General features: G+C 37.8%; 1 protein-coding gene across 4 annotated transcripts; it reads left to right on the forward strand.

Annotated features, from left to right (window-relative positions):
• Positions 1-27: 27 nt before the first annotated feature.
• kif16bb (kinesin family member 16Bb) lies at positions 28-27,925 on the forward strand. Of its 4 annotated transcripts, none has more exons than XM_007546304.2 (19): positions 28-160; positions 245-308; positions 394-504; positions 599-715; positions 2,554-2,651; positions 5,189-5,304; positions 5,393-5,535; positions 5,737-5,905; positions 6,586-6,711; positions 6,855-7,030; positions 7,114-7,179; positions 7,255-7,314; positions 14,894-15,013; positions 15,429-15,477; positions 15,560-15,697; positions 17,020-17,102; positions 18,536-18,624; positions 23,822-23,906; positions 25,388-27,925. In XM_007546304.2, the coding sequence occupies exons 1-19, from the start codon at positions 114-116 to the stop codon at positions 27,452-27,454; spliced, it is 3,924 nt and encodes a 1,307-aa protein (XP_007546366.1). In that variant the 5' UTR covers positions 28-113; the 3' UTR covers positions 27,455-27,925. The 4 variants fall into 4 exon arrangements, with proteins under 4 accessions (XP_007546366.1, XP_007546367.1, XP_007546368.1 ...); XM_007546306.2 differs by having other exon boundaries at positions 29-160; positions 27,315-27,429; XM_007546305.2 differs by lacking the exon at positions 23,822-23,906 and having other exon boundaries at positions 25,388-25,725.

The following is a 27,925-nucleotide window of genomic DNA, read 5'->3' on the forward strand; positions in this document are numbered from 1 at the left end:
TGGCTAATTTCTAGATCACATGGGGGAATAAAGAAAGCCCAGGTGTGAATAATTAGGAAAGACAAACGTTTTACCAAAGAAGAAAGGAAGACGAGGGATTTGTTTGGTTGATAATGTCTTCGGTGAGAGTAGCGGTCCGAGTCCGTCCTTTGAATAAAAGGTGGGTCCAATGGAATTTCTTCTTTTATTTTTATCTTAACTTTTTAAAATTGAACGTCACATAACTCCCATTTATTTTCGACAGAGAAAAGCGGTTATCTTCGAAGGTGATAATTCACATGAGGGGGAACACAACATCTATTCATAAGGTACGTTATTAAAAAAAATGAGCGAGGCTTAGAATGGGTTTAATTAAGTTATTACCTAAAGTGGACTATTCACTTTACATTCCAGCCTTCAGCTGTTCGAGGGGAGAAACTGAAGGACAGAGGGAAAATGTTTTCATACGACTACTGCTTTGACTCAGTCGATGCAGACAGTCCCACATTTTCATCGCAGGAGAAGGTGAATTTTATTATTAAAGTTATTATTTTGCGTTGTACAGAAGTGAAATATTTATTTATTTATTTATTTTAAATAAACTTTTCATCTCTCTCAGATTTTCAAGGACTTGGGGTCAGACGTTTTGAAAGCAGCATTTGACGGTTACAATGCTTGTGTGTTTGCATATGGCCAAACGGGCTCAGGGAAATCTTACACCATGATGGGAAATAAAGTAAGAATAATTTCTAAAAATATTTAGATCCTTTTTTAACTCTCATATTCTGTCACATTAAAACCTTAAATTTATATTTTTTATTATTTTTTTGTAGATTGGAAGTTTGTATTGGGTCGACACCAGACAGCGCATTAATGTGAACTGGAAGGGAACAAAAGTATAGTTTTAGTCTTGGTTCTTTAAATATGCGTTTTTTTTTACTCTTATTTATATTGAGAGTAAAAAACAAAGAGTTGACCACTTTTCTTTGCAATTACTGTTGCAAATTTATCACCATCTGTCTGCCATCTTTGCACATCTAGTGTTATTTTTGTAAGTTTTTCATAAATTGGCTTTAGCTTTGTCAGAAAAAACAGCCTCAAACTTGTTTTCTTGCAGGATCTCTCCTTATTTGAATGCATTCATCTGTCAATCTACTCCAGCCAGCTTCCTTTTCCCTACAGCATGATGTTGCCACCACCATGTTTCACAATGAGATAGTGTTGGAACTTTTTTTTAAACAGAAAATGGCTTCTGTCCATAAAGATTATTTAGCTGGTGACTGTTAGTTGTCATGAGTTTTCACCATAACTGTGAAACGCTGCAGCTCATTCAGAGTTGCTAATAAAAGCTTTGCTCCTTAATTCTCTTTGTTCAGCTTTTCAGTTTTGGTAAGTGGCCATCTCTTGATAGATTTATAGTTGTACCATTTTTTTATTTTTCTTTTCTGTGACAGTTTTAGTGTTTTACACTGATGCGTTTAAGCTGGAGTTATTGTTTTGTAGCCTATCCCTAATTTGTCCACAATGTTATCCTTGAACCGTCAGTCGTTCCATGATGCGGTTTGTTCACTAAAGTGGTCTAACCAACGTCTGAAGTGTTCACAGAACACCAGTTCTTATACCGAGATCAAATTAAACACAAGTAACATTTATTACGTTTTGAAAGCAATGCATTGCTCTGGATTTAATTTAGAGAATTTGCAATAAAGAAGCTTAAATGCTAGTGCATTATGAACGTTTCAAACTTTTACTTGTAAGAAAAAAAAGAGAAAATGAATACTGTGTAAAAGTTTCCCAGAGCTATGCACTACTTTGTTGCTCTCACATAAAGTCCCTCATTTGATTTCAGTCCAATTTATAGGGCCAATTCACAACATGTTCAAGGCACTTCACAAAAAAAGTACTCTGAAGAGTTAAAAGCACTGCTTGCTGAAAGATAATTGTCATCTGTTCATTCAGATATCACAGCTGGTTGTGTTGGCACCAACTTCCAATAAAAGTGAATTGATTTAGCACTAGTTTATACCTACAATTCTTAGTCACACAGGAGGCCAGGAAAATGCATCCTTAAATACAGCAGCTTAACGCAGCTGGGTTTGCATGCATTGACCTCTTGCCTGCCAAACTGACAGTCTGCAGCCTCATTATACTGACTTCTCACTTTGCACTAATCAGAAAATGTGATGAGTGTAGTAAAACCTCCATTCCTTTTACCACAATGAGATTCTTGCATTATGATGGAGGATTCGACTCGCCTGCTGAAGGGACTCGTGCAAGGTCATCAGCAGAGTTGCTGTCAACGTCAGATAATTATATATGGCTCTTGATGCCTACTGTCTGTTACTTTGTAATTAAAAACAAGAGGGCAAGCAGCTCAGACTGAAATTGCTTTTATGCATCAATGACTCCATATCAGATGCGGTGATTGTGTTGTTCAGCAGTCTTTGCATGTGCTGAGTTGTGGTTGCAGCAAAGTGTAAACATTTGGATTATGTCATAGGATCAAGATGTAGCTAATTTTAATGTGAGATTAAAATTGGTGTTTTGATTCTGTCAACATTTTCTCAATTAAAGGTGGATAAAGGTTTAATCCCACGGATCTGCGAGGGATTGTTCTTGGAGATATCCAACAGAAGCGGGAGCAATGGCATGTCATTTCATATGGAGGTCAGGTAAGCATCTATACAGTTGAACTTCTTGTTAAATGCAACGAGTCTTCGTGGACACTGCTGCTTACAGTTCCAGGCAGATGTCGACATATGAGTTATGAACATCATTAATTTTGTCTTTAATTTATTTAAAGTTTTTCCCTGGATAAAATAATCATGCAACATGCTACTTCAGTCTTTGAGTGCCACTGTCCTTCAATTTTTGGATGCATCACTCTTTCAACACACCTGAATTAAATGAATTTGCAATGACCAGGGCTTTGAAAAATTTGCCAACATGCCGATGAGTTATTAATACATAAAGTAGAAACTGTCTTGGCACTACCACAAAAGCTAATATCCACAGTCTCATCTCTGCTGTCGGGGGTACAGCCAATCAGCAGCAAGGAAAATGAGTGGAGCTCCTGGATTGGCTTCTCTGCAAACACAGGCTAACGGTAACATAGAAAGCTAAAATACCTTTAGCTTTATGAAATATTTTTTAAAACACTTTAAAAAATATATTTCATTGAAGAAATCTGAATGGTGAACAATTTGGAGTAATGTTCCATTAAACGTCATGTTTTGTGGAATGTTACCCAATTGGTAAATCCTCAGAGTGATTTGCAGGGAAGGGCTCATTGTAGTCTGATTTGCAGGTAAATGATTTATTTTGACTGAAATTTGCAATACAATTTTTTAGCACTTCTGTCGGTCTGCCCCTAAAGGACAGTTTGTTCTGTAAATGTTAAATCAGTTATTTGACTTCAACCAAATTAAAAACTATCTAGTTCACCTAAAAGTAAGTTCTGTGGCAGAAAACAAATTAAATGAGCTTCTGGCAATGAAAGCAGTCAAATATCTAACTAGAATTATCCCATAAGTCGTATGATGGTTACGAAAGAGCTGGAGGTGACTAACCTTTAACCAAATATTGATGTCTATGCATGTTGACCTTGTATGTAATGGAGAAAAAGCCTGGATTCTTACTTAAAAATAAAGTTGTATAACTTCACTGCAAAAATAAAAAAACAAAAATGAACCTGACCTTTAAACTTCTTACCACAACAGTTTACAAACTAGAATTGATTTGTAACCTGATCTTGGAACAAAATTTATTTAAAATCCTTAAATATTTTGCGTGTAGGGAAGAGACTCCCCACTTGTTTCTCATCTTGAAGGAAGCAGAAAATCGATAACTAGGCATTTTTACTGAGCAATGACAGAACTTGATAAGAGCCCAGAAAATATTAAATAATCATGGTTTATTGGATAAGGCCTATTATATGAATGAACTGATTAAAACTGGATGTAAAGGGGGGAAATGAATAACAGCTTCTTAGCAATTAACATGCCAAGAATGTTTGGAACAAGGACTCTCCAGGGGTCTGCATGTTGAGAATCCATTTAGACTGAAATGATTGCAGTGGACTCAAATACAAACGGTCTAAATTTATAATGTTTAATTCATCCTGTGCTGCATTGGATGGTGGTTAAATATTTAGCCTGTGAAAAGATGTAAAATCAGCAAAGAGAGGGTGATAATTTTACACTTTTAACTTGAGTGTAGCTTGAGCTAATTTCTTTTCCTGGTTTGTAAAAATATGTAAACTCATCTGGTGGGAGATTTTCATGCTGATCATTGCTTCATTCTGTTGTACACAAAGAATCGCCATTTCCTTTGTCTTGTAAATGTAATTTTATTTATATAGCACATTTTCAGCAGCAAGGCATTACAAAGTGCTTTACAGGAATTAAAGGGAAATGCAAACAAAATAACAAACCAAAGGAAAGACCAAAAGAAGAAAAAGCTAATGTTGATCCAAAGTAAATAAACTAGATACTCATATTTGGGGTTGGTAGATGAGTTTAAGTAAGTATCCTCTGGTCTAATTCATTTTCTGGTTTGGAAGAATAGGAATTTAAGAAGTAGTTTTTCTGGGTTCCAAATTCTAATCCCTGTTCTGGGTTGCTAAATAAGTGTGGACCTCTGGGATGCTAGGTAAGTATAAGCATCCTCTGGACTTTCTAAGTGTGCTCTAAATTTGTAAAAGTAATGAGTACTCCACAGTTTCTAAGTAATAAACAAATAAATGTTCCTGTTTTTCTGGATTCTATGTTTGTTTTAATTCTTTTTCTGGGTTGCAATAATAGGAGTCTCTCTGCATCTAAATAGTGAGTACTCTACAGTTTCTAAAATATAAGCTAAAGAGTGACTAAACTAGCTAGAGTCTCTGGATTCCAAGTTTGTTCTAATTCCTTTTCTGGGGTAAAAGTGAGTACTCCGCAGTTTCTAATAAAATAAAGAGGAAAGGACACATTAGGGCAAATGGCAACATTCAGACAAAACAAAGACATGAGTGAAGGCAGGGCCTTCACTCATGTCTTTGTGAGTGACATCACAGGGCCATGAAACCATGTTGCTCAGCCTTCCCTGAGAAGTCTGATAAAGGTGTTATCGAGGAATGTCCTTGGGAATGCTCAGCTCCACAGCTGCATGGATAACAGAAAAGGGTAAGGTGGGAGGAGTGTTATGTTTTTTTCTTTTTTTCCCTCACCAGTTATCTTGAGATTTACAATGAGCGTGTACAGGACCTCCTAAAGAAGAGGCTGCCATACTCAGAAGGTGGGGCCTTGAAAGTGAGAGAACACCCTACGGATGGACCTTATGTTGAGAGTAATGCACAATTTTATTGTTATTCTGAGTCTTATTGATGGTGTCTCAAATGTCATTCAGAATTTCCATCTCTCTAATACCTGTGTAGATCTATCAAAGCATGTGGTGCTCAGTCAGAGTAACGTGGAGAGCCTCATCACGCTTGGGAATGCCACCCGCACCATCGCCAGCACCGGCATGAATGACTTCAGCAGCCGTTCACACACAATCTTCACCATCATCTTTACCCAGGTGTGACATGTGAGCAAGGGCCATGATTTCTAGAAACATTTATTTGAAAACTGTTTAAAGTCATACTTCAACCCATATCACTGCTTATTAAACACTTATTACATCTTTACTTTTTTTCCCTAAAATTCTAAAGCAATATTTTTGTTCAGTTTAAAGTGTATGCATAGCTGTATGAAATGCTCTTTGATCCTCATTTTTCAGGGATGGTTTGATGGCGAGTTGCCCCATGAGAGGCACAGTAAGATCCAACTGGTGGACCTGGCTGGCAGTGAGAGAGCTGATGGCACGCAGGCTGTGGGCACCAGGTTGAAGGAAAGTGCAAACATCAACAAATCCCTGATCACCTTGAACAGTGTGATCTCAGCTCTCGGTAAATTCAGCTTGACTAATAAATTAGCTTTATCTTGTGCTGGTTAGCAATACATTATTATTATTGGTTCATTTTGAACAAAGTTAAGTATTTTAGCACTTATTACAACTACAAAGCATGCAATTCTTTGCTGTTCTTTTGTTTTATAATATAAGGTAATTGTATTTATATAGCACATTTTCAGCAACAAGACAATTCAAAGTGCTTTACATGAGTTAATGTAACCCTCTAAACATCTCCACAACTTTCTCTTGTCTGGCCTTCAGAGAACTGAATTTTTACTGACAAGATTATTTACAGATGATTTGATGATGACTGTGCAATTGAGTTTAGGGGTGTAGGAATGAAGAAGGGTGAATAAAAATGCCAGACTTATTTTATTTATGTGCTACATGGTGGTTGTCACACAATCTTCTGTGAAAAACATTGAAGTTTGTGGTTGTAGCATGACAAATTGTAGATGGTTTTAATGTTATGGATACAATTGAAAAGCAGTGATGGTATTTTATTTTTATTGTAAATGACCAAAAGCAGAACAAAACTTTGACCAGACTGGTCAATAGAAAAATTAATTGCTAACGACCTTTTGGTTCCTAAAATTGATCTCTAGAGCTAAAAGATGAAACTTTTCTTGCCTTTGCGTCTTTGTATAATTTTTTTTCCTCCAATTTGACCTGTAGCTGACCTTGCAGTGAGTGGACAGTCAGCAAAAAAGAAGCAGATCTTCATTCCTTACAGAAACTCTGTGCTGACATGGCTACTGAAAGACAGTCTTGGTGGAAACACCAGAACTACAATTATAGCAAGTATGTGTTATGAAGACATTTCCCCTGTATTTATTTTTATCCTTTTTTAAAAAAAAAAAAATCTTATTGGAAATGCAGTAATCTTTATTTACCACCTTTAATCTGACTAATCGGCATTCTTACATGGTGACCTCTCTTGGCAGCCATTTCTCCTGCTGATGTAAACTACGAGGAGACCTTAACTACTCTGCGCTTCGCCAGGCGGGCTAAAAACATAATTAACACCCCAACAGTGAATGAAGACGGCAGCACCAAGGTGGTCAGAGAGCTGAAGGCAGAGGTCACTAGGCTTCGATCACTTCTAGCTGAAGCCGCTCAGGTTCTGCAATCTGTCAGGAATACAAAACGCCATCCAAAATGCCAAAAGTGTGCTGATTCTTTTGATTTCCTCCAACTTTGCAGGTTTTTGATGTGCATTGGGCTACTTCTGTGAAGCAAAAGGAGAAGTTGCAATACAATCAAGAGAAGGTGAGTCAAATATTAGAGACGCACTCAAGATTTCTTTTTAGATATCATGCAGATTATTTTTGCTTTTTCCATCAGGTCAAAACACTTGCCAAACAGTGGATCACTAAGTGGAGGGGTGCTCAGAGCATTCTGGAGGTACAAAGATTACTTGATTCTTGTTTTAAATTTGTCCATTTGGTTGCAATATTTATAAGGTGCAATTTTGACCTTGCCTTGATTAAATTTGGATGGAATTTAACAGAGAAGAGGGTCTCTTTAAGTCAAATGTTACAAAAGATGTCAAAGAACAGGCATTCAAATGTAAGACCAGGATGAAATGCTCCAAAATAAAGAACAGAAGAAAAATTGCATTACTTTTTTTTTTTAAAAAATTGAAACAAAACGTACACAAAATATTGTGTAAGCATCTCTGTATGTTTTGTATGAATGTTCTTAGACTTTTGCATTCTTGAGCCATCCTCAGACCTACAGGGGACTGCTGATACAACGGTGCAGCTCATTTTAACAGCAGAAAAAAATAACATCCATAAAAATAAAGCATAGAATCATATCCATCTTGTATCCAAACTAACTAGATTAATAAAATGACTAATTAGAAATTAAAAGAAAGTTAAAACATTTTGAAAACAAGGATACATATAAAATGGGTGAAATATTTTGAATTTTGTCATGCCAAGTTAAAGATTTGTATTTTGGTTCTGGAAACGGCTCTACTCTGCTTCCCTCAGCTGTTCGGGAAGGATCTGAAATGCATAAATGATGCCTCAGATCCCTCTTTCTGCTTTAATATTGATGCTTGTAGTAACCAGCTCCTGCCAGCTGGTGTCACTGTGAGCCTTGTGAATATCTTCCTTTATAGAGGGGTCAGCTGAGCATCCAGCCTGATTTTCTAACGATCTGGATTTAAACGGCATCCAAAAGCAAACTTTTTGAGTCAGTTGTTGGAGATGGTGTGTTTGGGAAGCTTGTATGAAGATTTTTAAGCAAACTGCATGTCTTTTCTTGAGGCAGGGACAGAATGGTATCGTCCTCAAAACAGCACAAGGTTTCAACAGAGCCACTGCTGCCAGCCCTGAGTTTACACTGAACTTCCCCTTTCTTCAGCTAAATTTGTGCCCAACTCTTGAACTAACACCAAATGTCACTTTTTGGAACTTGCTGTATTCAGCCGTGTTGCCTCTTGAATTATTTATCGAATGAAGTGTGCCAGTAACTCTGTGAAAAATGTAGAGGGATTTTCCATCATACATGCTTCACTGTAAATTCTTTATCAGATTTCAAACTATTGTGAAAGTCCTGTAGCTAAAGTTGAAATTGTCTTTGAAAAGTGTTCAGCAACAGATTTTAGAGCCCTGCTACTTTTTAGGATCACTTTTGAGGGTTGAAAGGGGAATATTTTGTGTGCCAAGGTCTGCACGTGGATGTTGGATAATTAGCAGGTGACTTTTAGTAGCTTGACAGGCCTGGACTCATTAGCTGCTGTCACTGCACCTAATTAAGAGATCTTGAATATTGACACATGGCACTTTGGTCACTGAATGTCTTGCATATAAATTAAAGCTCTGTAAATGTCTTTGCGTGATCTTGCAGTTTCTTTTTGCTCAGAGGGAAGGCTGGTCCATTTCGACTCAGAGCTTGACAGATGTGTTGTATTTGAATCTATCCATTCATGTATCTGCATCTTTTATTATACATGATTCAATTTAACATCCAGGCGAAAATGCCACTGTGCTGATGACTGGTGAGCCCACTGATGTTGCAGGATCTCTAAGTGTTTAATGAATGACTTTATGGATTTGACATTTGTCTTCAGGTGGATTTGCATTCTGCCAAGGAGGAAATGAATAAATGGCATTGCTGACGTAGAATCCTTCTACAGAGATGCATACAAGCTTAAAACGTGCTATTAAAATGACTACTTTTAAGTGTTATGTGGACATTGGCTGATATTTTTTTACTCTACGTTAGCCATGAGTAAAAGTACCACTGTTTTATGGCATTCCTTGGGAAGAAAGCAGGTCTGGAGTAGGTGTCTTAATAGACGTGGTGTTTGTCAAACTTTACTGGGACTTTTATTTGAATTGTTTTGGTCTGAGAATTGGATCAAGTTTTTTAGTAAAAAGATCTCCAGATGTTTTTGGTGTGAAAAACGTAAATGTATGGAAAAGCATTTTGTTTCTAATCTTAATTTTGGATACGAGATGCTGGCGGATCTGTGATGCTCTGTGCCCCTTTCTTCCAAAAGTCCAGGGGTCTTTAGAGTGCATGGCATTTTAGGTCACAACCTGTGACTTGTGTTTTGCAGCATTGGATCCAAAGCTTAAGCCCAGGGCAACACAAACTTTTAGCCACTAAAAGAATCCTCTTGCTTCCACAGAGCAGCATGCGTCGGTTCAGTTTTCTATTTTTGTGATCTGATGTATTTAGAGTTTTTCCACTGCCAATTGGTCTCTCTGGGCAGACAGGGTTCCCAAATGTTACTTCATAATAGTGTGACAAACTTGATTCACTAGCAAGTCACTTGTTGTTTCCCCCGAACTGGTTGGTGCCAGTAGCTCAACTCTTCTCGTACCATTGTCCTGTGGATGTATAACTGAAGGGGATCCAGGTATGGTGCAGTAAAGGTTGGTTGTATGGTCCGATTTTACAGTGTAAACACAAAATGACATACCTAAACATTGCAATCCATACCACACCGCTCAGTGGAAACAAGGTGCAAATCCTGCTAAAAATTTACAGGGGGTGCTGAAGAGAAGAGCATAAATGAGGACCAGGACTCTGGACAATCTAGAGGGATTGTGTTAAAAAAAAGTATAAAAAAAGCCAAAGTTCTCTTGGTTTTCAGCAACATTTTACAAGGTTAGAACTCAAAGTAGCATCCTCTTAGCTAAAATGGACTGTACTGTGGTTAAAAAAAATTTTTTTGAGGCTTTTTATATACCTTTACCTGGAGCTCTTGTCTAAACTCAAAGATGGCCTTTGATACGTTTTAAAATATTCCAGTCCAGCCTGCATGTTTGTCTTATCTTATGCAAAGTTTATGTTCTCCATATGACATGTACATCCTAGTTTCTAGCTATTTCGTGTTTAATTCAGGTGATACTCTTGGCAAAAGCAAAATGAAAATTTCTGAGCACTTGCACAAGAAAAGTTGACCGAGAGCGTTGTAAACTGGGTTTTAGATTCTATATTCAAAGCAGATTTAGAATGCAAAGTTATGCAGTGCTAGCTTCCAAAGATTGGTTACAGGGCATGTGGCAAAGAGAAAGTAATTAATATGAGAGATTTCAGAGCAGCCTCTTACAAGTCAGAGGCAGTAACAGATTGGGAGAATAAAAAAGGAACAGGATAAAGTGAAATCATGTTCTACTGCAGGCTTATATATTTGTAATATAGAGATACACATTCCTACACTGAGGCAGTTTTATGTTGAGTGGAGTTGCATCCAGTTCTCCAAGCGATACTTTCAGGTCCCCTTGCGACGCAGTGTGGGAGGATTCTCCATTTCTGTGAGATAAATGAACCAAAACCTTTCTTTGATCCTGATGTTCGTTGCATTTTCAAAACATGCTATAATCAGCACGACTTAAACTGTGCATGCTCTGAGCCTTGCTCTGGTTTGTCAGTTTGAACCACATAGTCAGCAAATTTACGTCATGGTCTTTATAGCATTTTATAACCTTTGCATATTCTCACATTTTATAAAGACTAGTGTTTCCTCTTTATGGGAGGTTAGTCTAGCCAAAAATTGAATCAGCTCTTTTAATTAGATCAAAGAGAATTGGTTACCTATAAAACATATGAAGCACTGCAAGCACTTGCAATATAATTTTGCTGGACCTCAAAGTTCAACAAAACTTTGCATTTCAGTCATTCTTTAAATTATTGAACAGTTTTAATATTGAAACTGTTAGAATTTCATTTGATACTATCCATGTATACTGACAACTATAACATTATACACGAAACTGCAATATTGAGGAAATGAAGGATCTGAAAAATGATCAGATGGAAAATCTACATGTTGAACTCTTCTGCCCATCTTCCCATTAATTGGGAGATACAAAAATGTTTAACTTGCTTAAAATGAATCTTTTGATTATGCAGTTTGGAGTTTTACAGGCTGCCAAAATTCCCACTTGTAATTCAAAAGGTACATGTAATGGCTAGCTTTATATCTTAAATTTTGTTTTATCTGATCAGCTTACAGATTGTATAAAACTGAAGTGTAATCTATTCTCCAGCTGCTAAAATCTCAGTGCTTTGTAAAAGGTAGTTTGCTAAACTGAATTTACAAGTACAAAATGATTTGTGCCAATAATGTTGGCCGTGCAGCAGAAAGATTTGGGCCAACCAAAATAATCCCAGAAATGTGCTCCTAGATTTTGTCCAAGTTTAATTGCATTCTGGTGGCTGGAATGAATTTTCAGGCTAATTTGACGACAGTTTATTTTACTATCAAATGGGTTTCTGGTTAAAATTCTGCTCTTGCATGTAACAAACTAATGAAAAGAAGCATGAAAAAGGAATGGCTGTTAACAAGGTGACAGTTCTTTAACAGAAGTATATAATCAATCACTCCAAGCAAAAGGCCGAGTCACTTTGAAAGCTGGTCACGTAATTGCTCTCCCCTTTATGTAGAAGCTGTTTTAACTTCTTTAAAGACAAGCAATCTGGGATATTAATGCAATTCGTTTAGGGAAATTTACCATTTAATGTGACACAGCAATTTAAGCATGAAGGTGTTTCCATTGTTCTGAATTCTTTATTATTCTGTTCTCTTGGCAGATTGTTCTACTTGACAAAGTTGATAGTCGGGAGATTTAGCCAGCTTAGTGCAGTGCCGTTTTGAAATGCATGCTGCAGCTCCAAAAGGTTAAAAAAGAAATTAATTAAAATTCTAGCCAACTACAAAATGATGGCTTTTAATGGAAGCCTAAGCACTTCCTGAGCTTGGCTGCTGGTCTAGGCCACATTTAATTACAGTATGCTCACCAGCTGCTTCAGTCTGAAAGCAAACATTTTTTTTTGCCTGTTTTTGATAATACTGTGTTTGCTATATTGGGTAAACTTTTATAGCATTTGGGAATGAATATAAGTAGATCTCATCTGTTGCTAGGGTCTAAAGGAAAGTGACATACTGCATTAAACTGCCTGGCTGCTCCTCACCTCTAATGAAGTCGGTGAAAAATCCCTTTTAATTAAGTACAGGGGGCTCTGGTCGATGCCTTTCCCTCTTCATTAGAAAAAAGGATTTCTCCCATCTTGCAACTGCCAATGAATGAGGTGCTAGTGGTGGACACGTCTCTCTCTTTACAGTCCAATCTATATAACAGAGCTGGTGGAAGGGTTAAAAGCAGGGGCGATCAGTTTATGCAAAGCATATTTTCTGTATTCACCATGAGATTTTTCTGCTGTTGAAGTGCCTCTTTAAAATCCATATTGATGCGAGGCATTACTCCATCAGCTTAACGGAGGGATACGTCTGGTAGCAGCACATTGCAAGACTTTCGATTATTGAACAGCAGCAGCACATATTTTGTGTAAAGGTTATCAGTGCCTAAACACTTGCTTGGAGACTTCTCATGGTTTATATTGTTTGAACCTGCAGGTCACCTCTGGGTTATGTATTTTTGTCTTAATTCCAAATTAGCAATCAAAAATGTTTCAGTGTGGAGCCCATTTGGTCTTTTGATTATTACAAATGTATTTAAACATGATTTGAAAATTAATGCCGTCTTTTCTCAACCACATCCTTTGTGACTCATGCCATCAGATTTCCACAGCAACCATTGCTAGAGGGAGTGAAATGGTCTAAGAAGCAGATCAGTCGTTTTAAATATGGCTTTCCAGTTCTTTACAAAAGACTTTCAGGGATTAAATCAGTCTATGCCATCACTTCTGTCTGGTGTGGGAATGTAACACCATCAAATACAAGTTTAGAAGGGATTTCAAGCAAATATGGGTCTATTTCAACTAATTTTCAAGTTGCTTTGCTACAAAATTGATGAGAATTTTCAAATATTTCAATGCTTCCCCCAGAAAACTTGCTAAGCCCGGTGGTTGCCCACCATGTTTTTGAGTTAAATGTTTAAAGTTGACAGGAAATTTTAAAATATCACTTGATGATTATGCGTTATTGGAAGATTATCTGAACACCAACTATAAAGTATTAAAAAATGCAAACATAAAAAAAAAAAAATCTTAAATCTTAAGCAATGTTAAGCCTCGCGGCCTGTCAGGCTTATAATGCACTGTATTTGTACCCTGTATGTTACAAATACTTTGTATTTGTAACATTTTGAATGTCTAATGTTCAATTTACAGGCTTTAGAATACATTTCTGCCATGAAGGTACAAATAAAAGCCCAACAATAAGACTGAATTTTGCATAAAATTTGTTCAATGATGTCTACTCTCTTTTAAATCCATGTCAAGTCTCAAATTTTGTTTAAACTAATGTACTCTTGTACCAAATCAGATTCCAGAATGCACAGTAGGCTCAAATGACAGTGGATTTATCTGGAAAAAGCTAATATAATTACAACTTTTATTTAATTAATATGACTAATGGTTGTACTTGTAACTTTCTGCTGGGCTTTTTATTCCTTTCTTTTTTCTTTTTTTTTTGTTACAGCAATGGGTGTTTGTAAAAAAAAAAAAAAATCCATTTCCTTTTTATTTATTTTTGATTTACACTTGTAAATGATTTTAAGTCTCCCATTTTGTATATTTTTGTACAATTACAAATGTAGTTGAACTAACATTACATGTCCCTCAAGGCTCTATTCTTGGCATACTTTAAATTCTGCCTTCCCTCCATCTTTGATTCTAGTATTGCAGCATCTCACCAATTAAGCTATGTTGGCAATCCAGTAATCAAACTTTTCCTATAATTATACTTGTTTTGCATGTTTCCATTGGTAGTTTGATCTTTAGTGAAGAGCCCAAAGTCTTTGGAATTGGAAGGGCTCTTTGCCATCTCTCTATTCTTTGCCTCCTTGTATGGATTTTTCTATCAAATGTAAGTCAGGATTCTGGCTGGACCACTCCAAAACACTGTTTGTTGAAATTGAAAGACAAAATCTGCCTGAGGGAGTTGAATACTTTCAGGCTGAATTGTAAATTTATTTTTTTATATACCAGTACAACCATTTGAAATACTTTGGGTGATGGATGCTGCACAGGTAAACATGCCTCATTTGGCATTGAAAGTGGGATCATTTAAAATATATTTGGCTTTCCGTCTCACTTACTAGAACATAAATTCTATTCACTTTGACCTTCAATATGACGCTCTTCACTGCATAACTAATGAATCTAAAGTTTGCTGTAGTTTGCATGTTATTAAAATACCATGGTTTTAAAAGTAAGTCAACTTCAATATACCAATAAAGGCAATGGTGCATGGTGTGTGAGAACAGTCGGTGGAAATGCGTCGGTCTCACTCACTGAACACAAATTACAGTTTGACTTTCGCCACCATAATCTGAATGATTTATGTTGTCTCTTTTGCCGTTGGCCTCTCTGCTGTTTCATGGTGACACATGGCTGGAACCATGATATTCTTTGTGGCCTTCAGGCATCCAAGAGCTGTCATAAAGAATTCTGTTTTCTGCTAGCTGCCTTTAAATGTCTGTCAGCATTTTTATTGTGCATCATTCAGCTAAAGGCTCCTAAATGAATTTGTTTTTCTTTGGGTGTGTTCCCACAGGAAGAAAGTGTTGCTCTGAGAAAGGAGGGGAGTAGGGTCATCTTGGACTGCCAGTTACCTCATCTGATAGGCCTCAGTGAAGACTGCCTCACAACAGGAATCCTCCTGTATTATTTGAAAGTACATGGATTAATTTATGTTCTCAAATTGTTTCATGATTTTTCTTTTATATAAACTGAGTTCAGGCTTGTAGCTTATGATGGTCATATTTTTTGTGTTGGAGTGGATAAATATGTAAACCATAAATTGGATAGACAAGCAAGAAGTCAAAACTTCCTGTTAAGTGACTTTATGCACAACATAACACATTGGTCACCTAGAGGGGAAAAAAGCAGCAACGGCATCTTTCTGTTTGAGGCATGACTCCATAGGCTTTTGTTTGAAAAGTTTCAGAATTGCTGTATTTGAAAGAGCCAAATTGGATTTGTTCTACTTTTTAAGGATATTAGGTTTTATGGCACTAAAAACAATATGCACCCTTTATTCTATGTGCTTTTGGAAACGTAGGCTTTAATTTTTTTCCCCTTCACCATAGGAGGGCAAAACCTGGATTCAAAATGAAGCCTCATGTTGTCAGGAAACTGGTGAGGAAAAGTCACTACACTTAAATCTTCATGTCACATCTTCTGCTGCTGGGGTATCAAAGCTTTCTAAACTGTCTTCTAGTGCTTTCTGGACCTGAACTCCCCCGTGAACATTGTCTGCTTGAGAACTGTGCGGGGATCGTTACACTCTTCCCTCAGGATGGCGCACTGTGTTCAGTTAACGGCTCTGCGGTTACACATCCCTGCCAGCTGACTCAGGGTAAGCATTTCAGCTAAATCTAATTTTCCTCCTGATATTCTTGCATAAATATGGGGAAAGGATGGTGCAAGACATGACTATAATAATGATTTCTCTCCTAGATTCACAATTATTTGGCTTGTTGAAGTCGATAACCCTTTTATCCATTTTGAGTGAGGTGAAATGACATCACTGGATCTCATCTGCAAATGAAATCCACTTTTGTTGCTGGCTTCCCCATGGAAACGCACTTAAGGCATGAGTGGATTGTGAACGCTGCTCTTCACAGGGCAGATGCCATTTCTCTTACTAAACATTTTTAAGGGCGAGGGGCCCTGGACAAAGCTCTAGACAAAGCTTGAAGCCCTCAGTTTAATTGGCAGATGGAGTTGATAGGGGCAACAGGTTTTGAAGTGGGCCAGAGCATTAACCTTTCAAAGGATAGAAGAGAGTCTAGTTGAAACTCTGTCCTCCTGAGCGGCCCCTGTTTGTTGAGCCTGGGAGCTTGAAGTACTTTCTGACTCCTCATCCATATTGCTTTGGTTTTCAAGAGATAAAAGCTGCACACAGAACCAGCCAGAGTGCAGCCTGTCTATAGTAGTCGTTATTTTTGTAAGGTTTTCAATTTATCCAGTATTCCTGTCAAACGGCTGCATCTGAAGCTTTATTCTTTTTTTGCACAAATGATAGTAATTTTCAGTCCAACAGCAAGTAGAATCTATCACAGGTTGTTCTCTGGTGCTTTGTCACTCGTCAGAAGTCATTAGTAGTTGCAGGATGAGTATTTGCTGTGGAGGAGGAAGAGAAAAGGCTAGCGAAAATCTGTGGATACGGTTGTATGAATCCAGGTCTGATATATAAACCCCTATATCACCGAAATTTTTCAGCTTTACAAGACTTGGAAGCTTCCTTGGACCATTTCCTCTGACAACTGATCCTCCTGGTCAAGGCCACTGTCAATCACATTGGAGGGATTATGTTCCTCATGACAACTGATTCATTTTCTTCAGCAGTGAATTCACTCAAGGAAAAACTCAACAAATGTCAAGCAAGTTCTCAAAGTTTGGTGTGTAGATAAGTTACTGTATCAGTCATGGAAAGCTTTCCATGCTTCCCCTGGGCCGCATCCCTGCTGTTTCTATGCATTATAGATACTAGAGATGGAACTCCTTTTCTCCAATTTAGGAAAATCATATTAGCGATGCTTATTTCAGCATTTAGAGCTGCATTTATAATGAATTACAAGCTTTAAGATTGTAAGTCTGTGCTGTGAGGGATTCCTGCTGCTTTTCGACTATCATTCCTTCTGACTTTTCACGCTTTACTTATTTGGTTCCCTTCAGGTGCAATTATACAGCTAGGAGGAGGACCCATACTGCGGTTTAACCACCCAGCTAAAGCTTCACAACTGAAAGAGAAACAGCAGGTACAGTCAGTACCCAAAACGTCCAGAAACATTGCTGCATTGTCTAATAATTTCTACAAAGCAAGTCGGCATCCTGTGCTCTATTGCCATGACTAAAAGCTGGAAGCCTGCAACCTGCAGTGAATATTGTTGACACTGTAAACTCTGAGCTACAGTGTCATCAGTATAGCTTTGTCATCTTATTTTCTTGTAGTGATTTGTTTTAATCATCACTGTTTAACATCGCAATTGCAAAATCACACTATTGTGGAACCAATTTTGCATGTTATAAAAAAGCACAGATGTTTTCTATAAAAAGACCCAGGGGCAGAAGACTCAAAAGCTGTTTTTGCTCCTCCTTGTTGTATCTGGTTTTCAGTTGTTTATATAGAGGTGTTGTAGGATTGAATTGGTGCAGCAGAATTAAACGGTTTAATATAGTTTCCTCACCTCCAGCTTTTTATCTAACACAGAACAGTACATTTTTAAGAAACCTTGAAAGTATTTATTTCTCAGCGTTCATTTCCACAAAACAGAGGAGTTTGACTTTGTAAGAAAGGAAAAAGAAATTGCTTGAAATGAATCGCTACAAAGCGTGGGTCGATATGAGGTTTGCAGAGTATAATGGCTTAGAGTAAAAAGGCAACAGTTTCACTGTATTGATGCAATGATTTAAAAGCAAAGGCATATAGCATAATATAACTGCTTTCATACAAAACGGTAATTATATTCCTATTGCTCCTAAAATGATTGACACAAAATATTGAATTTATGCATTTTTTTATACATATACCTTTGTACATTGCAGTAGCTTTCAAGTGCTAAAAGCTATAGTATATTACTTAAAAAAATAAAATAAAAAATTAAAATTTCCTGTCATGATGGTATGAAACGAATGATTTGAAGAAAAAAATTTAAGCCCTTTGCCTCCACTACCCTACCAGCTGTAGCAGAGCGAGGGGAAGGGTATGAGCAGTGAATACACAGGCATGATTGTGCTAGTAGGATCTTTATTTTGCTTTTCGTGGTTCCAGTTGTTGGTATTTAAAATTTGCTCTAAATGGGATATCTGCAAGAGTTCTATAATTACTCTTTAAGATTATCTTAAACACCCAAGCTGTCATATTTCAGTAATGTTTTTCATAACCAAAGGTTTTTCTGCATTTTGACCAACTCTAAACTTGTTGCTGTCTAAATACGGGAAAGGCACAAGACCAAAAAAAGATTTTATATTAACACGTGTAGAGGGGCTTAAACTACATTTTTTGACATTTTTCAAAATGTTCGTTATTTCAGTTACATTCTTCTGTGAAACTGTCAGGAATACTGATAATATACAGTATATACCAAAAGCAAGGCATTGTATAATTTAAATCCACCATAGACAGTTGTCAGTCATTTCAAACTCCGAGACAGGTTTTTATTCTAGTTGTTTCTCCCTCTTTTATCTGCAGAGCGGGCTGCTGTCTTCCTCTTCCCAGGCTTTGACTGACTTGTCCAAATCTGCAGAGAATCTATCCGAAGTGAAGCTGCAAAACTCTGGGTAAGACATGAAGTATTCTGGCATCTTGTAAAACTCTCCTCACTCTTTCCTCCTCAGTCTGCATAATACCTACTCACAGAGCACTATTCATCAGGTATGTGGATCAAATCAAAGCCATAAATCAAGGCATTATTATTGTAAGAGGGAGCATGCAAAAAGTATTTGTTCAGCGCTTCATGCTGAGTGGGAATCAACCAAGTTCCAATCTTTCTTCTGTTTTTCTTTTTTTTGTAAGTGAACAGCCAAATGTGACCTTTCCAGAATCACCTCTTCATTCAAATCTCTGAGAAGGTCCCAAGATACAGTATTTATACTTTTGACTATTATAAAATCTCGCTAGTAGTTGGCAGGACCTTCAGTAAAATAGTTAACCAACAACTGACCTACCAAAATGCCTTTGAGATATTCCTTTCTTCACCATTAATAAAGTATTTAACAATTTTACTCTGAACTTTTTGTAGATAGAACAGATTTATGGGTTGCTGCTGGTGAGGCTCACCATGTAAACTGTTCTGTAAAGGAGCAGTACTTAAAAAAAAACAAAACAAAAAAAAAACTACTTGGCAAGAGCTGAAACAAATCCTCTGTCTGGAGAGGACTTTGGATGGTCGGAACAGTCTGATCTGAGCCATTTTTTTTTAACATAAGCTGCTAACTCTCTAGGATTGCTCGGTAAGGTTGGGATTGATTGATTCATTGGCAGAAACCCAAAATCGGATCATAAATTAGCATGGTTTTCATTGGTGGGCATGCTAACTAGCCTTTGCTTTCGTAGCAGGCTCCATTGCAGAGAGCAAGGAGAAGAATGGATAAGTTGAATAAAAACGTTTATAAATGTTTCGTACTGCAGCTTTGAAGGTGAAATTACTTCTGTCAAGTCATCGTTTATAGCAGAGACCACAAGTTTTAAGACATTTTTTTCTTCAACTTGAGCTTTAATTTAATTTGCGTAGTAAATTAAAGTGAAATATCAAATCGTTTGTAAAACCAGAAGAAGTGCCTGAAGTTTATCAAGCATACTTATTTACAGTTTAGATCTTAATATTTCAAGACTAATGCAAATCATCCTGGATGCTGGATATTGGTTCATCCCGTCTTCTCCAGGTGTCTGAAATGGTCGAGTGGGGACCGTTTGGGACCCCACTTGACCCCACTCATTTTTTTTTCTGAGTGGTGTCTTGAGAAAAAATCTCAGGCCTCTGTTGTCCAATTCTTGTACTTTGTGCAGAAAGTAATTTAGTTTTTTATGCTTTTCTAGGACAGATGTGGTTTTCTGTCCTCCTTTACACCAGACATGCATTCTAAGACCTCTGTCCTACAATGACTTAAGAAATCTCTTGTAAACCTGCTACCATCTTCAAGCAAGCTCTGCAGTGGTGGCAACCCATTTGTTCATTTCCTTTGGAATTATTGAAGTTGTTGATGTGAAATTGTTGATTTGGATATGCTTTGAAAGAAGTGGTCTTTCTTGGATTTACTTTGTGGTAACAATAGTTGACTGAGGAAAGCTTTCAAGGACTTGTTCCTTTAAAAGCAGTCATTCTGTTTGCAGATTTTCATGAATTTTTATTGTCATTACATTAAGTGTGTTATCGTCGCATTTTGTCTGACTCTTAATGGCATCTTAGACCCAGAACAAATTGACAAACTTCACTGCTCTAGTTTTATGGTGGCAACAATGACATTCAGCACTTTAAATCTTTTGATCACCTTGGATTGTAGTTGATGATTAAAGGTTTGTTTGTTCTTGCATCTCCCGTTTATATGCTTGATGATAAAATAATAAATCAAAAATAAAATGACTGAGACAGATAAAAGCGCTGTAAAAATGTGACCCAAACCTTTTTAATGTGTGATTAATTTGTCACACCATGGCAGTTGTGAAATGGCGTGTCAAAGTTCAAATACCCGGAGATGCGAATTTGGTGTGTGTGTATATATATATATTTATTTATTTTTTTTTGCTGTAAAAGGTCATCTTTGTACATAATTAGTTCTTAGCTTGAAAAATATCAGAATAATTGAGCTTCCAGACTGATAAAATGTGTTTTTGACAGTTTTTACAAAAGCTCAAGGGACAGCGTTTTAGTTGACTGTTATTTCTACACACTATACCAGACACAAGTCTGAGGCATTCTGTGACATCTTTATGCCCTGCCACGGCCTTGGCATTGTGTGACAGTTCATTGATCTGTCACTGTCTCAGTGTTCGCTGAATTAGTGTCCACAATCCAATTCTCCCGTCAGTGATTCACCACTGCCCGAGGTAGTGAGCAATTTGAGACACCTCCCCTTGTCTCTCTTGATCTGCTCGCCCTGATGTTTTACAGCATGTGGGGAAGTTTGATGTGTAATTTTCTTCACACTGCAGCAACCCTCCAAAAAAGTTAACCTCTGCTGGTGTGATTAATATAGCTTTCACTTTGACACCTGCAGCTCTGAGATCTACTGCTCTTTCATTTTGATGTGAAATGGTTAATTTGCACATGGTTACTTCAAGGCTGTTGCAGTGCCATCCAAATGTATTCGTACCTCTTGAACTGCTTTTATTATTGCATTTTATTTGGATTTTATACATTGGACCAGCACAAAGTGCTGCATGTTATTGAAGTGAGGTGGGAAGGAGAAATCTCGATGCATTTCTGTTTATACCGAAGAGTAATTACTTTATAGAACCACCTTTCCGTGCTGTTACAGCTGCAAGAATCTACTGGCATTGCAATTCTAGTGATTGAAAGCCCCTCATTTTATTTCAGGGCGTCGGAGGAAAGGTAGCTGAAAACCAATAATTTTTTTTACATTAAATTGTAATGTGTTGAACCTGTTGTTCCTCCAGTTTCACAATTAGGCTGTACTTTGTGCAAGTCTCGTATCAAATCCCAATGTGTTGATGGTAATGTCTGGGGAAAAATTTCAATGAGTGTGAAAACCATTTATATTGATGAAGGAAGTCAACCCATTTGAAGCAGATTGAGGATGTTTAACAGCTCAGCATCAGCACTTTTAGCTCAGCTTTTCAGTTTGAAAAATATGATATAATCTTAAAGACAGGAGTTTTCCAGTGGTGGTGTCAGTTTGTACTGAGGATGCAACATTCAATTTTAAACTATTGCACTTATTTACTTTTCCTTCTCTAGCCTCCAACATCTACTTAGGCTCTCAAGATGAGCCGGGAGCTCAGATATATATTCTATTCTTGTTCCACTTCTTGCCTCACTTGGCATAAACTCCCTTGCAGCAAGGGCAGAATTGATCTCAATAATCTTGGAAATGACCCTCAGCAGTAAGAGCAAATTTGAATTCAAACGCTGGCTGTGGATGTGTTGCACTCTGGGAGCGACACGAGATATCAATGAACTGACCCGCAGATGCTCAAGGAAAGTGCTCCTTTGCAACAAAAGCAGCCTGACGAGTATTGACCACATCACTTGAATTGCTGATATCCCTGAGTTGAAAGTTAAGATTAAGAAGGTAACTCTGTTAAAGTCCAGCCTGCTGTGAACCAATAGTGATGTTTCACTTTAAGTGAATATCCAGATGTGGTTTACTTTGGTAAGCAGAAATTCAGCACAGACTTGCACGCCTTAAGCTTTTAGGGGTGCCGGACGTAATCAAAACCTCAGGTATTTGGTCAAAAATCTCAAACACCTTAAGCAGCTTTACAAAAAAATATTCATTTTTAATTCATATAATTTAATTTTTTTGTCATTTTATAGCAAAATTCTGTTTAGTAAAGTAATGGTTTTGCTTTTGTAATGAATTGGTAAAATTGCCAGACAGGCATTGACATCCTGTTGGCGAATACCCAATATTGGACCAAATGTTGCAAATGACCCAAATTTAAATTGTCTACATGCTTGGGAGAAGTTACATTTATCGCAAAAAAATTATTTAAATCAACTAGTTATACCGGTGGGTTGCTTGGTAGGAGGAGGGAAAAAACTTTTGTCCAATTTAAAGTGTTTCAACAGATTAGTTTTTAGACTAGAAGAAACGGCTTACTTGCCAGATTTATGGAGAAATCTTCCAGTAGACTCTTGGAGATTTCACAATATGTTCAGGAATGTTTACAATAGGAGTTTTAAACTCTAGGGTCTGCGATTTTTTTTTATTTTTTTATTTTTTTTTTTTTTATCTGTCCCATGGACAAACCTGAATCAAAAGACAGATTGTATGTGAAGAGCTCATTCAGAGTCCTGCTAATGATGTGATTCAGGTTTGACTTGTACTGTTGACATTAAAGCTTTACATTCACCTTCACCTTTTTTCGGTTGGCTATAAGCTCATCTTCCTGAATCAGCTATTATGGAAATGTATTAAATGAGACAGAGAGGCATTCACTATAGATACATTAACATTTTCAACCCCACTGAATTTTGAAAGGGAGCTTCTGATAAAGTTGAGAGGAGTATCTGCTTAACCAGATGCAACTGTAGCATCCAGATAAGTGAAGCCAGCTGGGAAAAAATGTTCTGTGATGCTGTCCGGGAATGAGTAGTTGTTGCACTGTTGGACCTGAAGGACAACACTGCAAACCTTTGCATCCAATCCTCATAATTTGGACATTTAAACAAAAACAAAAAAACACCACTTCCTTTTTCTGTGAGATGACGAGCATCGATGCGTACAGGACATCCTCCGAGCTGATCCTTAGGATTTGCAAAAATCCTTTAATCGTTACTAGAACGTGAACTGTGTCCCTCTTGTTGATGCTGCCAATGCTTTACTTCTGCTGCTTTCACACTTTGGCAATCTGCTGATACACGCACAAAGCCCTGCTAAAGCTGTGGTTTACTGTCAAAAATCATTCTGGGCTATATACTTGGTTCCTGCCCCCTCCCTCTGGAGTTTTGCACATTGTATGTAAATCCTCAAATCATCATGCACAGATTCTATTTAATTTCATAGCTAGTAGAGTGTCTCTAATCTCATCCAGTCATTTGGGGTGTTTGCTTTTCAAATCTAATATTTTTTTGTGTGTGTGGTGTTGATGAGGGTTATTGGTGCTTTCTTTTGCCAACTGTTCTGGGTCTCTGGTGTCAACACCACATCAAATAATTAAATTTGCTTAAACAAAAACTGTAGCAACATAATAATGGGACTTCAGAAGTATAATGCTCTCATCTCATCAGAATACAGTTTTTAGTACTATGAAAGGATGTAAAATGTGTTCCTCTCATTTGTATCTTGACTGCAGTCAGATGGATGTGCTGGGTCTCGAAAGCAAGTCCAAAGACCTGAGAATTTGTCTTAGATCTACGCCGACAGACATCCAAATTACAGTATGTATTTTTTTTTTCTTGAGCATTAAACTTTACTCTAGGTAAAGTTAATGTAAGGAATGGACTTATCAAAGTATAGCAAAGTTTTAAATGGTTTTCAAAACTAGTAAATTTTAAATTGACCTGAAAATCCACTCTTTTTATTTTTAAGTGAAGATGTTTGTTTAGAGACTTGTCATGAAATAAGTAGTGACTAGTTGTGGCCTGGTTACCAGTTTCAGGTTATAGCGAGGTATGAAAAAGTCACCGTTTAAAACCGCAAAAATTTGCAGAGATTCATAATTAGTTCTGCAAGTGCATTTTCTATACACTTGTTCATATTTGATTGAGTGAGCTGTTTGTGTGCAATTTTATCTTTCGTAATAAAAACCCCATGATAAATTATATTAGACATTCATGCAGTATAACCTAATTTGTGTTGTGTCCCCTTATGCTTAATGGGGTGAATATCAGACCTTTTTTGACATTTTTAAAATACAGCTGTTAATTTCTTTTTAATGTTGAACTGAATTTTTTTAGAAAGCTAATTTGGCCCAACAGTAATGACTTGAATTCACAACCTTCAGCAATGGTCCTTAGAGTAGACTACTGATGAATTAATTTCAGTTACTAGATATTTAGATGGTTAAATCAGCCTAGCCAGCCTAATATAAGTTTTGTCTACTTGTGTTGGCCTATATAAATTGCCTACCGATCTGTGTATAAATGCGTGCGCGTTTGTGTGCAAATGGGTGAATATGACTCTAGTGTAAAGCACTTTGAGAGTGGTCAAAATGACTGGAAAAGCGCTATACACGTTCAGTCCATTTATAAAGGGCAGACTAGCAAAATTGTACTGATCAACTGAGACCGTAGAAACCACAACAAAACTTTAATTATAATGGCTATAGAAAATAACCAGAAAATTTGATTTCAGTCAAATGAGTAAAAGTAAATGGTTTACTCATTCATTGTACATTGAGGATCTTGTACTGCCAATGCCTAGTTATTAAAGGTATAAGAATTGGCTCTAAAAGTGAATCTCCATTACTGGTGTTTTAGTTTCATTTGTCTTGGCAGAACTGAGTTTCAAAGGCTTGCCCATCTCCACCGAGGTCCAATACAGATTTATGAGCCATGAAGCACTTTCTCCCTTTGCTTGTTATGCACATATTCAGACCCTTCTACATGTTCCTGTAGGGCTTTAAAGGAAATTGCCTTGTGAAGGCACAGTGCAGTGAGTGCACACAAGTGTTTCTGTTTTTATAAATGTACCGTGTAATTCCTCACTTCATTTCCCCTCATTTTGTCTTTGTGCATCCAAATGTAATTGAATGCATAAATAAAAGTTGGCTTCCAAAGTGAACTGAATTAAATTGGTTCCTTCTCAGCAGGGCCAGAAATTTGTAATCATTTACATAAATCAGGGTTTTTGTTTTTGGTATCTTTGAGAGTTTAATTTCCTTTTAATTTCTCTTCTCTACCCTCACTACATAAACTAGGCCAGTCCTGAAAGAGACCCTGTCCCTCGAACAGTTTTCCAGTCGGGCAGAGATGCACTTCAGGGTCAAGGAAGCATCTGGGATGTCCAGGAGCAGGAGAGGGACTCGTGTCATAAATCAGGGCCAGGGCTCGTGTCTGGGAGCCCGCAGAGGACGTCTCGGAGTGGAGCCGGTGTTGCAAGTTGTGAGACAGAGAAAGTTTCATCAGGGGATGGCAGCCTCCAACAGACATGTGTCCTGGGCCCTGGTGATGGATGTGGCATGACGCCAGAAGGGAATGCTAATGAGATCCAAGGTGTCGACGCAGACTGCTATAAGGGGAGACCCAGCTCTGGTGGGAACTCATTAGGCAGCATGTCCCACCTGCAGAGTAGTGGAGGAAGTGGCTCCTTTTCAGTCCTCCCACAGACCAGTGCTTATTCTCAGTTCAACAGAAAACCATTTAGCAAGCAGGTGGCCTGCTGTCCACTCAAAGATGTTGCTTTCCAGGACCAGCACAGTTGTGGTGAGATGGAGGAAACGGGAATTTTGGAGGAGATCAAACGAGTTGCAGAAAACCCAGTTAGAAAATTAGGGCTGGGCTCTTTGTTTAGCAAAGTATCCTGTATTGTCCGCAATGCACACAGTCTACTTTGGAGGTCTCCTGCACTTTTGCACCAGCTGACAACTGTAAAATTACAACCTGTTGGCCCCTGCTTGTCTAGCCATGTTCTGTCTATAGTGAAGGACAGCCATATCTTCATTGCTTTTTTGCTTATCAGTAAGAGTCCCATTTTCTCTGTTGTGAAAGCTCTGCCCCTCATACGGCACATCCAAATGAATACATCTCATCCCCTTCAGCCCAAAGAGACGGCTCTTATGATTCAGGACTTCAATAATTCCAACAACACACAACTTTCAACCTTGACACCAAGACAAAGCGTGACAAAACAATTGGTAGGTGATGTGCTGGAAGTGTCTAGGGATTTCTGCAAGAGAGATTTGCAGTCACCAGAAAAGCAAGATGGGAATAATTTTCAAATAAAACAAGATGAAGTCATTTCAGAGCCTTTGATGCCAAAACAAAGAAGCCCTTTGTCTTACAGCAATGGTTGCAAGATGGATGTTATCCAAGCAACTGAAGATGTAGATCAGGCAGAAACTGTTCACGTTTGCATTCAGACATTGATAAAATTTCCTAATCCACTTCTGAAGCTACAGACTCTGCCATTGGGAGATCTGATGGGTGTTGTACAGTCGGTCTCTTGTTCAGTGCCTTCCTCCCAGAGGATCGTAGCACTTCATTGGTTGAACATAGCCAAATGTAGCCAACCTGATCCCCAGCCTGGCCTCTTGATTGTGACAAAAACAGATCTCTACACACTGACTGCCAACTCTGGGGCTCTGGTCTTGTTCCATCATCTCCCTTTGTTGCAGTTGAGGGATGTACTGATAGGCTTTGCTGGCCAAAGTTTACGTTTAATAGGCAATACAGAGGAAAGACTCCTGGGTGTTTATACCCACAACCAGAAGCAAACCAAAGAGCTGTGCTGGGCCATACTAAATGCTGTCTGTTCTGGGGACAGCAGGCTTCATCAGTGCCAATTGCTGCATGACAACTTGATGGAGTTGTCTCTAGACTGTAAGGTCTATGTACCTGACATGCAGCTGGACTCTGGCTTAAGGCTTTACTGTCGATTTCAGAACAGTCTCATTGATCTGCTTTATCTTATTCATTGTAATATCGATCAAGCGACAGTCGCTCTTGGAGAGTTGCAGCTATTGATGTACACCAGTGTGGCCGTGCAACTGAGTTGCCACATTCATAGTGAACAAATGGCCCAGTTCTTTCTCACAGATAACCATTTTGGTCTGGCAAGGGAGGATGTTGTGTTTCCAAAAGCAATATTTTCTGAGTTTGATGTCTTGGCTCTTTGTCATTGCTCAGATGTGCGCTGTGTACTGATGCATGATGAAGACAGCAGCGGATCTGTCATGGTGGATGTAATCATTGCAAAAGCAAGGGCTAAAGGCCATCCTGAAAGCATGACGAAGCCAGATACCCCGTCTGAACATCCTTTCAATTAATCTCCGCACACAGAAGTGTGGAAATTAACTTTCAGTTGCTCCACAGAGGCCACCTGCCTGATTAATCACTTGTCAAATGTCTGATCAAGGACCAAAGAGTCGGTAATAAACAGCCCAGCTTAAAAACTCTCACTGGGAACAGTGGCAAAAAATGCACTTTAACCAGACACTGTGAAGGGTGACTTCTCTATTAAATGAGTGCTTTATTTTTTGTCATATTGTCACATGCCTTTTCCTCTGAATTTTGTCTTTAAAACACCCAAATTTCTTTGTTATAATCTTCACTGCTCTATTTGGTTTAGTTATGCTTTAGATAATTAATGTTTCATATTTTGGTATTGAGAATTAAGTCTAACAGGTTTTGTAATTTATATATATAATTTTACTAAAATGGAAATTGATGTTCTGCTACTACATTGTCTAAATTAAAGTTTTGAATATTTGAAATAAAGGTTAAACCCATTTCTGTTC

Source organism: Poecilia formosa, unplaced genomic scaffold (assembly GCF_000485575.1).
Source record: "Poecilia formosa unplaced genomic scaffold, Poecilia_formosa-5.1.2 Scaffold15, whole genome shotgun sequence".
In the NCBI taxonomy this organism is placed as follows: domain Eukaryota; kingdom Metazoa; phylum Chordata; class Actinopteri; order Cyprinodontiformes; family Poeciliidae; genus Poecilia; species Poecilia formosa.